General features: G+C 37.3%; 2 protein-coding genes and 1 long non-coding RNA gene across 4 annotated transcripts; 2 read left to right on the top strand and 1 right to left on the bottom strand.

Annotated features, from left to right (window-relative positions):
• Nucleotides 1-1,698: 1,698 nt before the first annotated feature.
• On the bottom strand, nucleotides 1,699-4,943 carry LOC111804937. Its single transcript, XM_023689771.1, has 6 exons — nucleotides 4,575-4,943; nucleotides 4,117-4,231; nucleotides 3,389-3,898; nucleotides 3,178-3,283; nucleotides 2,252-2,320; nucleotides 1,699-1,929 (listed from the first exon to the last, which is right to left on the bottom strand). Exons 1-5 carry the CDS (start codon nucleotides 4,655-4,657, stop codon nucleotides 2,295-2,297), a joined length of 840 nt encoding a protein of 279 aa, XP_023545539.1. The 5' UTR covers nucleotides 4,658-4,943; the 3' UTR covers nucleotides 1,699-1,929; nucleotides 2,252-2,294.
• A 1,828-nt stretch (nucleotides 4,944-6,771) lies between these two features.
• Nucleotides 6,772-8,725, top strand: LOC111805502. Its single transcript, XM_023690605.1, has 2 exons — nucleotides 6,772-6,813; nucleotides 8,030-8,725. Exons 1-2 carry the CDS (start codon nucleotides 6,772-6,774, stop codon nucleotides 8,723-8,725), a joined length of 738 nt encoding a protein of 245 aa, XP_023546373.1.
• A 480-nt stretch (nucleotides 8,726-9,205) lies between these two features.
• Nucleotides 9,206-11,646, top strand: LOC111805756. 2 transcript variants are annotated; one of them, XR_002816703.1, is made up of 4 exons: nucleotides 9,206-9,508; nucleotides 10,997-11,124; nucleotides 11,243-11,313; nucleotides 11,486-11,646. It is a non-coding gene; the product is annotated as an uncharacterized LOC111805756 (long non-coding RNA). The 2 variants fall into 2 exon arrangements; XR_002816702.1 differs by lacking the exon at nucleotides 9,206-9,508 and having other exon boundaries at nucleotides 10,920-11,124.
• Nucleotides 11,647-11,858: the final 212 nt, after the last annotated feature.

Here is an 11,858-nt window from a genome sequence, read left to right as displayed (position 1 = left end):
TTAGGGAGAGGTTTTCACACCCTTATAAAGAATGTTTCATTACCCTCTTCACCCATCAATGGAACCTTTTATCCTCAATATTAGAAACAGGGCAATCCTTTGTCTTGCTCCTACGTTGTTTGATAATATCTGATAAGGATCACAACTTCCCCACACATTTTTCACCCCCTCTAAAAATTCTATTGGTTCCTTTCCCCCCAAAGCCCCCACAAAATAGCACAAAGACAAGCAAACTGAAACCTACCTCGGTTAAAGAGGAGATCAAAACATTCTTTATAAGGGTGTGGAAAACCTCTCCTTAGCAAACGCGTTTTAAAAAACCTTGAGGGNACAACATTAAACACTATTCTTCCTCGCCGACTTAAATAAGCTATGGTTTTCATTCAACGTTGCTCACGAGACGTTGCACCTATTAGGCCCAAACCATTAATGTCAATAAATGTTTCTTTTTTTGGTCAATATAGACGATTAATTCATTTTATTGGGGTGTACTAATTATCTTCTACTCCATAAGTGGAATTTTTTAGAAAATGTATCACACCTGTTGGAATTTGACACAGTCAATTTTAATATTTTACTGCATCAATGTATGAGAATTAATATTGTTATGCATATATAAAGATTTTTCTAACATTATTTTGAGACGTGGAGTCATTGTCATTTTTTGTTTGCCTAAAGGCAATTGAGTGAAACTTTGTAAGAGAGAATTTGGAGCGTGAGAATGAGAAATACACTTGTTAACAGTTTGACTATAATGATTGACTATTACCCGTAGATAAGGAGAATTACTATATGGTCATCACCCATATTGTACAATAATCGTGAGGGAGCAACCCTCATGCCTGCTAAAGTCTTCACACAAAATAACCTAATAATATGTGACAATGTTAATCTAGATAGTTCACTATTAAAAGTTAACTAGTGACTCTTTAATAATCTCAACGCTGTATCCTGATCATTATCATAAAAGGAGCAACACTATGTCTCATTCAACTACTATGTTACTCATGTTTTAATAGCCTATATCTAGGATGTGGATCACGAATCAAAATCCAGGTTTAGCACTTAATTGCTTCGATATTCTCTTGTATCCCCTGGTCACGTTATTTACGCCTCGCTTCTAAAAGTGAAAACTATCCCCACAAACCAACATAAGACTTTTCAGCATGCTTTGTGCTCACTCACATACGTATCAGGAAAATTCATAAGAGACCACTCAATATAGAATTGCTTCAAGTAAAACTCGTTTAACTGTGGAGCTCTTATGCTTAATCCATCAAAAAAGAAAGTGCACATTGTTGGTATAGTCATCCTATTCTTAGGATTGCTCTCATTCAGATACAGTCTCCGTTCATTCATGTACCCCTCCTTTATTCGTGTGTCACATGCGTAGCAAAAGCGTAAAAAAGGGGTATATGAATGAACCAAAACCACATCCGAATGAGAGCGTTCGTGACAATAGAATGATTAAGAAAGACTAAAAAGAATTAAAATTTACGACCTATACCCAATAAGATTCTCCATCCTTTTTGGTGGCTCAACCACAAAGACTTCATTATTAAGTACGTTGCCCCGCTGCCCTCGACATACGGGCAGCAACACTAACTAGTCCAAGCCAACCCTTACAAACGAACAAACTGGTGAACAAAACTCCACAAATCAACAAAATGAAAGTAGCATTAATAATGATTCAAGATCTATGGGAAAAATCATCTGAAAAGGGATTTAAATTGATTCACAGCAACAATATACACTGCCAATGTTCTCTGTAATATTTAACGATTCAACCAGACATTTACAAACTTTGAAGCCGCAGCAATAATGAATACATACCTTGCTTGTTCCCATTTTGAGCTTAAGCAAGGCATGGAACTCAGAAGAAGAACATGAATGTTTAATGTTATTTTTCTTCAAACGCCTGTTCAACACCTGTGGAGCAGCTCCAATTCATGTCAATAAATAATGAGCTACATTCAGAGGTTGCAAAAAATGGATGAAAATTCCTGCATTGATTATGTTTTTGGTTCATTTACAAGTTTAGTTCTTAAATCTTGAGATTTGTGTCTATTTAGTCCTTAACACACTTTACTACGTGTCACAATAGCACTTTTCTTGGAAGTGGACTTTGCGATTGTGTAGCACACTCCCAACATTTAGTGAGTCAAGCTAATTTGGATTCGCGTCACCTACGGTCGGGCAACGTATGTTCAAGCCTTACAACGTATATAAAACACAGAATATAAGTGCATACCTGTTGCGATCGAAAATGTTGTCTATACACTGAAATCGACGTCTCAAGCTGAATAAAAGACAATGGGCACTGCAACATAAAAAGGGTAGAAGTTAGTCTAATGCCAACACAAAAACAATAAGTGAAAAAAGAAAACGTATCATCAGCTGAGATTCTCATTATAATGTATTAGCAGGCCCCATTCTTGCATTATGCTCACGACCAATCCTCCTAATTTTTGGGAAGGCTTCACCTACCTAATTGCCAACTGTGTAAGGTAATCAGTGTTTTAAGTGATTACGTTTTGCACCCAGAAGCTTGAACCTAGGACTTCACGAAGCCACCCATTGTGGGGAATACCTCTCTTCTTCTTGGCTTGGAAGATGGGAGATCTCATGTCGGTTGGAGAGGGGAACAAAACGTTCCTTATAAAGGTGTGGAAACCTATCCCTAGTAGACGCGTTTTAAAATCGTGAGACTGACAGCGATACGTAACGAGCCAAAGTGAACAATATCTGCTAGCTTTCACACCTCCTTCACAAAGCTTGGTCCGTTATGTATCGTCGTCAGTCTCACGGTTTAAAGTGCNAAGGGAACGAATGTCAGCGAGGATGCTGGACCCCGAAGGGGAGTGGATTGTGAGATCCCACATCGGTTGGGAAGGAGAACAAAACATGTGTGGAAACTTCTCCTCAACAGACGCGTTTTAGAAACCTTGAGGGAAGCCTAAAAAGAAAAGCCCAAAGAGGACAATATCTGCTAGCGGTGGACTTGGTCCTTACTATTGAAAACATTGTCAATTAATCAGAAAGAAAGTAAATACAAAACACATAATTTCTTGGACTAAAAACTGTCTACACATAAATAACATACTCCAAATCAAATCAAAATTTCGTAAATTTCTAAAACTCGAACGCCGCACATCCTCGAGAAAATTAGAAACTCACCGATCAAGAATATAGTCAACATCAAAGCCAGAGTAAATTGAACAGAACATGCAAGCTGAAGATGCCAAGGTCTGTATATTTGCCTCTGCTGAACCCTACCAAAGAACTGATAGAAAAAACGGTCAGTTACAGTTACATTTCGTTCGGAACGCATAAGAGCACAATTACACCGAACAAAATATATGGTATTCGTGTTCCCTGCCATGCTCACCTGAGAAAATTTTTGACATCCAAGCTTCCAGAAGACTGATCCTGATTTTCCTTTTCTTGAAACTTCTAAACTCGTAATAGACTGTTTTCTCTCTCGATTTTCATCCACAATTACAATTTGCAGATCAGGAGCGCTTGGCGAGCTCGCTCTCCTTGCCTTTGTTGATCTATCCATTTTGCATAGTCCATCATCCACTCTTCTAAATGTAGCCAAATCGTCGCATTCTTCCTCATTTACTGAAGAACAACACACAGATGATTCAGTTTTTGCGCTTCGTGGTACTTGGCATGTGCCAGAGAGAAACGTAGCCAAATCGTCGCATTCTTCCTCGTTTAAATTCACCCATCGAAGTGGCTTCTTGCCCTCTTTGTCATAAGATTCTCTTAAAGCAGCTTCAATATGAGAAATTTGATTTCCAATGGCTGCAATAAATAGCCTATGTCTTTCCAACAAATGTTCTTCACTTCGAGCACGATAGCTAACTCTAACAGCTTTCTCAAACTCTTCCAGCTAATTATCGACCGAAAAAAATAACACTTGTTACTATGATTTATAAAAGTAGAGCCATAGGTTCATATAAGTCCATGTATAATCATAGCTTAACTAGCAAACAAGATTAATGGTCAGTTGTCACTGTTCTTAAACATCAGGCTTATCATCAAAGTATCCTAATTACCATTCCATTATGATATTTTGATGGCATAATTTGGTTAAATTCAGTATCCTACCTGCCATTTGGCTGTGCCAAGAGCTGTTTGTACCTCGCGTCGAAGTTCATCCAAATCATCAGGACTTAGCCCTTCTCTTATCTCTCTAACCCATGTCCTATATGCAAACTCCATTCTGAAATCATAAACCAATATGAGTATCAATTTAGGAGAAACTTGTAGAATCCCTCTAAACCCAGTAAGCACACAAACTTGTAGAATCCAGGGCAGATAAAATTCAGGTTCTTGAACCATCACTATAGTAGAAACTCATTCAACTTAGACATAGAATAAGAAACTAAGATTAAAATGAATCATCATAAACAGATCATTCCAGACTCAAATAAAACGAACCCAGAACACCAAATCATTAGAACAAAACATCCTCCACAACAAATCAAAACAGAATTCAATTAAACATCGAGAGAAAGAACAGGAAGGGGAAAATCCCCAAATCAAACAAAGAGTAAAAGACGTACGTATCGGCAGATTCTTGGACCTGCTCGGCGGCAGAAAAGAACCCATCCTTCTTCCACAAATCGAAACTATTTGCAACTAACATCGAGGGATAAGAGGGCAAACCGGAGGGGTAGAAAAAACAGAGCAAAGACGATGAAATAAGAAAGAAAAGGGTTAAGAAATCAAAGATCAAAATCGGGAAATCAAATGTTGGTGGCGGGGAGCTAAAGGGTTGGATTGTTTGAGCAATTCCTGTGATGGGTGGTTGAGAGAAGCAAGAACAGAGATGAATACAAGGGGACACACAGCTCACACAGAAATGAGACAGAGATGAAGCTCTCTTTGTTGTCCGATTCTTTCTTGCACAATTCCCCACCTTCTTTTCAGAAGCTAATAATTAGGAGAAAAAGACTGAGATTTATAAATAAATAAATAATACTCATAATAATATATTTTTTTCCTTTTAAATATTTATTTTTATATAAATAATCAACGATTTGATAAAAAATATATATATATTATGTTGATTTTTTTAAATATTTTTTGTACTTAGAATATTAAAAAAAAAAAAAACTAAAAGAATTTCATGAAAAACTAATATTAAAATTTGGAAAATTAAATATTAAAAACAGATTTAGGATTTTCCAGCCGAAAACGTGAAAATTTATCAGCTGCTTCTCGTGCAAAACATAATTGGTTGGAGTGCCAGCGAATACATGCCACGTAGTCAAAGTTTAGAATAATTGCAGTTTATTGATGACGTGGCAATAAATGATTGGACAAACAGGAAATTTTTTTAGCTTGCTTGTGTGATAATAGACACGCCGTCGGCAACGGTTCGGGGATTAATGGAACAAGTTTGTTGAGCTGTCGAATTGGAACTGCCACTCTGTTCATTTGTTTATTGGCCGTTAGTTTTGGGTAAACGGTGGGGCCACCAAATAATTTAAGTAATAAAATTATTATTATTATTATTATTTTGCTAAATTAATAAAATATTTCTAAATTTTGTATTTTTTACTTTAGAAAAAATATTCTTAAACTTCATCTTTAAATTAAAAAAAAAAAAAAAATTATATTTTCTTTTAATTTTAAAGGTATTATTGAAATTTTTAAAAAGGTAAGAGTATAGATTATTTTTATTAATTTAATTTTTTTTTTAATCAAACTTTTAGTAATGTAAGAAAATAAATTTGGAAATTTATTCTAATTTTTTAAACATTAAAAGATTTAAAACCAATTCACTCAATATTATATCATATCATATAAATTTATCGCTAACTAAATTAAGTATTTACCAACGGTGAAATACTAAGTTAGAAAACAATTAAGGTTGTGAGATTTTAATTGAGTCAAATACGTACCAACTTTGACTTGGTCTCATCATAACTTTTATTTTTTATTTTTCCCTTTTTGTGGAAAGGCACATTATAATCTTACTTTCATTATTCCTTAATCACTCATTTACTTTCGTTTTTGTTTTTCCTTATTTGAAAAAAATAATTTTAATCTTACTTTAATATATAAACTTTCGATTCCACACTCGATGGTCCAACATTTTCTTGCATCCGTGCAATATAGTCATGTTACTTATTACCCATGTGCATTTTAGGAAAGTTCCTAGGACGTCACTCAATATAGGATTGCTTTAAGTAAAATATGTATAACTATGATTGAGCCACCGAAATGGGAGGTGCACCTTGTTGGTATAGGTAGTAACTTGCATTTTCTTTAAGTCTTTCTTAGTCATTCTATCCTTAGGATCGCTCTCATTCGGATGTGATCTCGGTTCATTCATATATCCCTCATTTACTTGAGTGTTACATAGATATCAAAGAGTTAAACCCAACAAATCAAGTCTAGAGGGTACGTATACGAGCCTGTCTAGTGGGTCTATGTATGCGTGCATGGGCCGTGTGTGGAGAAGTACCACACATCTAATAAGAGCAATGTATGCACCTATAATAACAAGGTTCACCTTCTTTTTTCGGTGGCTTGATCAGGAACTTCATAGTTAAGTATGCTTTACTTCAAGTAATTCTATTTGGGTGATCTCATACGAATTTTTTCGTGATGCATATGAGTGATGATAAAGCATGCTATGAGGGTAGTCTTCACTCTTAAGAAGTGAAAAATAGGTAACATGACCATGTCACGGGGATGATAAAGTATGCTATGAGGGTAGTCTTCACTCTTAAGAAGCAAAAAATAGGTAACATGACCATTCGAGGGGATGTAAGAGAATGTTATGGCCATCAGGTGTCGAGATCCTAATCCTGGGTATGGAGTGTTACAAGTTTTCTTCATTGGAATGAAACGCCCGCAAGACTAGAAAACTCAGGTTTAGCACATTACGATGAGCGAGACACACACAGTAGTAAACAACCAATGACTTTGAGCATACAAACAGCAAGATACTTATGACCACGTTGTCCTCTAGCGTTTTTCATTCGCCGCCAGTGAACATACAGTTTTGGTAAACGAGATGTAAAAATCGGGCCAAAGTGGACAATATCTACTAGTGGTGGGCTTGAGCTATTACATAGGGTATCAGAGTTAGACACGGGGCAATGTGTTAGCAAGGACGCTGGCCTCAAGGGGGGTGATTGTGAGATCCCACATCGGTTGGATAGGGAACAAAGCATTCCTTATAGACGTGTGGAAACCTCTCTCTAATGACACGTTTTAAAACCATGAGGCTGATGACAATACGTTGACCATATTTGCTAGCAATGGGCTTGAGCTATTACAAATGATATTAGAATCAGACGCTGGTCGGTGTGCCAGGAAAGACACTAGCCACTAAAAAGGGTGGACCGTAAAATTTCACATCAATTGGAGAGCGGGAAAGAATTAGGTTGAAAATAAAAATTGGGATGGGTTTAGGTAACGGGGTGAGATTGGGTTGGTTGAAAATTTGAAGAATGGATGGGTTTTATTCGGTTCTATGTTGTTGAAGAAAAGACAATTCAGTTAATTTATAATTAAGAAAATTGTTTTTAGGGTTTCCTCCCTCATTTATATCATGTCTGGAAATGGAAATCAAATTTTAGGGTTTGTTGCTATTAGAAGGTGAAACAAAATCAACGGCTCACCTAAAAAGCTTCAAATCTCAGAACAAAGAAGAGCAGCAGTAGAGAGAGAAACAGAGAGAAACAGAGAGAAACAGAGAGAGAGAGAGAGAGTAAAGCAAAATCCGAGAAAAATGTCGGAAAGAGACGACTCTCTCTCGCATCATGAATCTCTCTGCTTCTTCTTCGTCTTCCCCTTCAAAATCCTCTTCAATTCCCTTCAAATTTTCTCCAGAAACAAACGATTTTTCCTCTCAATCTTCTTCTTCTTCGCTCTCCCTCTCTCTCTCCTCCTCTTCGCCCTTTCTCTCTCCTCTCACCCTCTCAAATCCCACATCCTCCACCTCGAATCCGTCCTCCGCCATTCCCCCACCCGTTTCGAGTTCCGCCATGTCTTCTCCGAGTCTCGCGATGATGCCTTCTCCCTCCTCCGTCTTCGTGCGGCGTTTTTCCTCCCTATCTACGTCTTCTCCCTTCTCACCGCCTTCTCTACAGTCTCCTTCACGCATCTCTCCTTCCACGCCAAGCGTCCTACTCTCAAATCCACCATCGCTCTTCTCAAAAACTCATGGAATCGTCCTCTCGTTACTACGATTTGCATCTACGCCATTCTCGTTGCGTACTCCATCGTCCCCAACACTCTCGCTTCGATTTCTCAATCCTCGGCTGTGCGCTTCGCGATTTTAGTCGTTGGCGTGATTTTCGAGGTTTATTTGATTGCGATCCTGAGTTTGGGGCTTGTTGTGTCGATCGCTGAGGAGAGATTTGGTTTCGATGCGATCCGTACTGCAGCGGCTCTAATGGCGGATCGGAGACTGAGCGGTTCGATTCTCACAGCGATGTTCCTCCTGGCGTCGAGTTCGATCTCGTGGGAGATGGAGGGGCTTATGGACGGCGTCGATCACTGGATGAGGACGACGGCGGCGGTTACGTCCAATGTGGCGATAGGCGTGTGGGATAAGATGGGGTTAATTTCGCTGTACGGAATGGTGATTATCTCCGGGTATGTGGTAACTACAGTTTTTTACTGCGAGTGTAGGAAGAAGGATTTTGTTAGGGTGGAAAATGAGGAGGATCATGATCATATCGTTACGGTTTAATTTTTCACCTTTTTTTCTTTTGCATTTAAATATTTTCCACTTCATAATTAAATTCGAATATAATTGGCTTGGTAAATTTTTGTTCTTCCTTTTTTATTTTATTTTATTTTCTGTTTAGAAATTTGATATCTTAAACCATTTGAGGTAACATATACTTGACGTTTCGATTTTAGGGGTGTATGTTGTTCTAGTATCGTCGGAATGTTTGTTCGAGATTGAAATTTCGTATAATTAACTTATAGATTACATTAATTTAGCTGGTTTAAATATGATAGAAATATGATCAACATTCTATTTGTTGACTTTAATTATTTTAATTAGCTAAAATTTTGTAATTAAAAAAATAATAATAATTGCCTCCAACCCCAATACTCTCAAATAAGAATAATAACTTTCAAACAAAGAAAATAAATTTTCTATATTCTTTTTAAAATTTATAGTAGAAACCCATTTTCAAAATTGGTGAGCCAAGAAGATATTTTAAATAAAAAAGATTAAATTACATAAATTGAAATTTGAACTTCCCCTTTTCAATCTCATTTCCTTTGTTTTTGGTTCCAATGGAATCAGAGATATATCCGTTTGAATCGGGTCAGAATTGAGAACAGACTGTGGATATGGGCAGTCGAAATCTGTAAATTTAAAACCATCTATTTAGTATTTCCACAAAAAAAATGGTTTATGCATTCACGCAAGTGGCGGAGCGGCCTTTGGAGAGATGCCTTCTACCGTGCTGATTCTTCTCCCCATTGGAGTGGCCAACCCTTCTGCAACTTTCTCCAGGTAATTTCGCTTTCTTCTTCATATACCCATTTCTGATTCTATCACTCTTATCGGCGTCTATTCTTGTTTTTCCTCGAATTTCTTTGTTATATTGGGCTCTTTGTCTTAACTTCGTATGTTATCAGAGTCTGTGCTCCACATAATATGGTTTGATGGTTTGTTGCAAGCTACACGGGGATCCATTTTTGTGTGTGTGTGTGTGTGTGTGTGTGTGTGTGTGTTATGAATTGGTATTTAGTTATGTGTCACCTTATTTGGCACCTTGGATTTCAAAATGAAATCAACAAGGATCGTCTCAAAAGGAGCATGATTAGGGGAGATGGCTCTGAGTTCACCAGCTAACTGAAAACAGCCCATTTTGGTGGAGACCTCAAACTGTAGTTGATAAAGGGAGAGAAAGTGGGAATGTTAAACCTCTAGTTTTTGAAGTTTATTGTAAAAAATAGTTATAAGCCAAGAGCTCTAGAAAGGAACTGAAACAATAGTCAATAAATTTGTGTAATTCATTCTCCATCTTGATTCTTGGGTATTCTTCTAAATCCTGAAGCACTATTTCATCCTTGCTAATTGCTCTGCATCATTCTTGATGGTAACAAACTGTCTACTTCGTTGACATATTTAGAGAAATCTCCCCTGCCCCCCACTCGGATTTGAATAGAGCAATCTTTCAGCATATTTTGTTATTACAATGAAGTTCGATTGTGGTTATCTGGCTGGTTCTTTGGATTCTAAGTGTATTGACAGTTGATAGTATCGTTGTTTAGTTTCTCGTTTATTCTATGCAAGTTGTTTGATGTTATGAATTTTATTTAATTTGGAGAATCTGTGATCGAATGCTTAATCTTACTTTTGGATCCTTTTTCATCAAGCTGCCATGTATTCCTCATTTCCTTCATGTAATCGAATATAGCTGGACAGTATGGTATACTAACCCGTTCATTATATTTAACTTGAATGGTGTTGTTCTTGTTTTTCCAATGAAAGTCATTTTCAAGTTGTTTATGTGCTTTTGTTTGGGAACAAACATGTATCGTGTCAATTGTTTATGTAACAGCCTAAGGCCACCGTAAGCGGATATTGTTCTCTTTGAGATTTCCCTCAAGGTTTTGAAATGTGTTTGGTAGGGAGAGGTTTCTACACTCTTATAAAAACATGTTTCGTCCCCCTCCCCCCCCCCATCCGACACCCAGTGTCTTCGCTGGCATTTGTTTCCTTCTTCAATCGATGTGGGATTCCCCAATCTACCCCCTTTGGAGACCAGTGTCCTTGTTGGCACACCGTCTCGTGTCCACCCCCCTCGGGGCTTAGTCTCCTCGCTGACACATCCCCCAATGTCTAGCTCTGATACCATTTGTAACAGTCCAAGCCCTCCGCTAGCAAATATTGTCCTCTTTGGGATTTTCCTTTTAGACTTCCTCTCAAGATTTTTAAAACGCGTCTGCTGAAGTTTCCACACTTTTATAAAGAATGCTTCGTTTCCCTCTCCAGATGTGGGATCCTATAGTTTAGGTCTCTCCTGATAAGGATGGGTTAGGTGATTGTGGTTGACCCTTTGGAAGCCAAACTTATGGGAGCGAAAAGAAATGGAAAAGATCAAAGCAAAAGATAAGTTCAAGGTAAAGGAATCGATCATCATCAATGATATAAAACTTGTTTATAAACCAAATGGATAGTTTCCCAGCATCTTTTTGAGAAGAGACTGACTGCAAATAATGTTGTGAAATGTAAATGCAGAGAAGACATCAAATGGAAGCGATTAATGAAGCATGGGCAATGATCGACCTCACAAAGACATTCTAGCCAAGGTGAAAAGTTACAGCTTAACTTTGTCTTCCTTGTATTATAAAAAGAAAAGAAAAAGGTTTGTTCTTAAGAACCTCAAAAACTGCTCCAGAAATTCTTTGCACTGTTATTCTTTACTCTTTTGAAGTCTCATCTGATTTCTTCACATCTCATATACAAAATTGACATTTGTAGTTGTGTGGACAGTGGAGGCTGAAGCAGCAGCAGATTCAGGTGGTTCTCTTTTGGAAGAATTTATTGGCTATGCAATCATATATCTTACTATAATTTGTTTCAACTTTTTATAAGCTTTATTAATACACTTGAATGATTCATTGTTCCAGCTTTATACTCCATCACTTTTCGTTTATCTTTCTACTCTGTTTCAATTTCTGACTTACACTTCTCCGTTTTTATTATTATTTTTTTTCTCTCGGTGCCTAGGATTTGGAATCCACATTTGACATTTGATGGTCCTGACATTTTCCTGCGACATGACCACGTTATTTACTTTTCCATTCTAAAAGTGAAGATCATCTCATACACCAACAAGTCTTTAAAGCATGTT

This window comes from Cucurbita pepo, chromosome LG11 (genome assembly GCF_002806865.2).
Source record: "Cucurbita pepo subsp. pepo cultivar mu-cu-16 chromosome LG11, ASM280686v2, whole genome shotgun sequence".
Lineage (NCBI taxonomy): Eukaryota > Viridiplantae > Streptophyta > Magnoliopsida > Cucurbitales > Cucurbitaceae > Cucurbita > Cucurbita pepo.
Note: the sequence above shows the minus strand (reverse complement) of the source record. Positions and strands in the feature narration are given on the sequence as shown.

What these genes read in the sequence shown, in the direction of transcription:
- LOC111804937 (XM_023689771.1), bottom strand. Translation starts at nt 4,657, where the DNA reads ATGTTAGTTGCAAATAGTTTCGATTTGTGGAAGAAGGATGGGTTCTTT. An exon ending in TTGGCACAGCCAAATGGCAG is followed by an intron (nt 3,899 to 4,116) that starts GTAGGATACTGA and finishes GTCGATAATTAG; the next exon opens with CTGGAAGAGTTTGAGAAAGC. An exon ending in GTTGACTATATTCTTGATCG is followed by an intron (nt 2,321 to 3,177) that starts GTGAGTTTCTAA and finishes TTTATGTTGCAG; the next exon opens with TGCCCATTGTCTTTTATTCA.
- LOC111805502 (XM_023690605.1), top strand. Translation starts at nt 6,772, where the DNA reads ATGACCATTCGAGGGGATGTAAGAGAATGTTATGGCCATCAG. An exon ending in GAGAATGTTATGGCCATCAG is followed by an intron (nt 6,814 to 8,029) that starts GTGTCGAGATCC and finishes GTCTTCTCCGAG; the next exon opens with TCTCGCGATGATGCCTTCTC.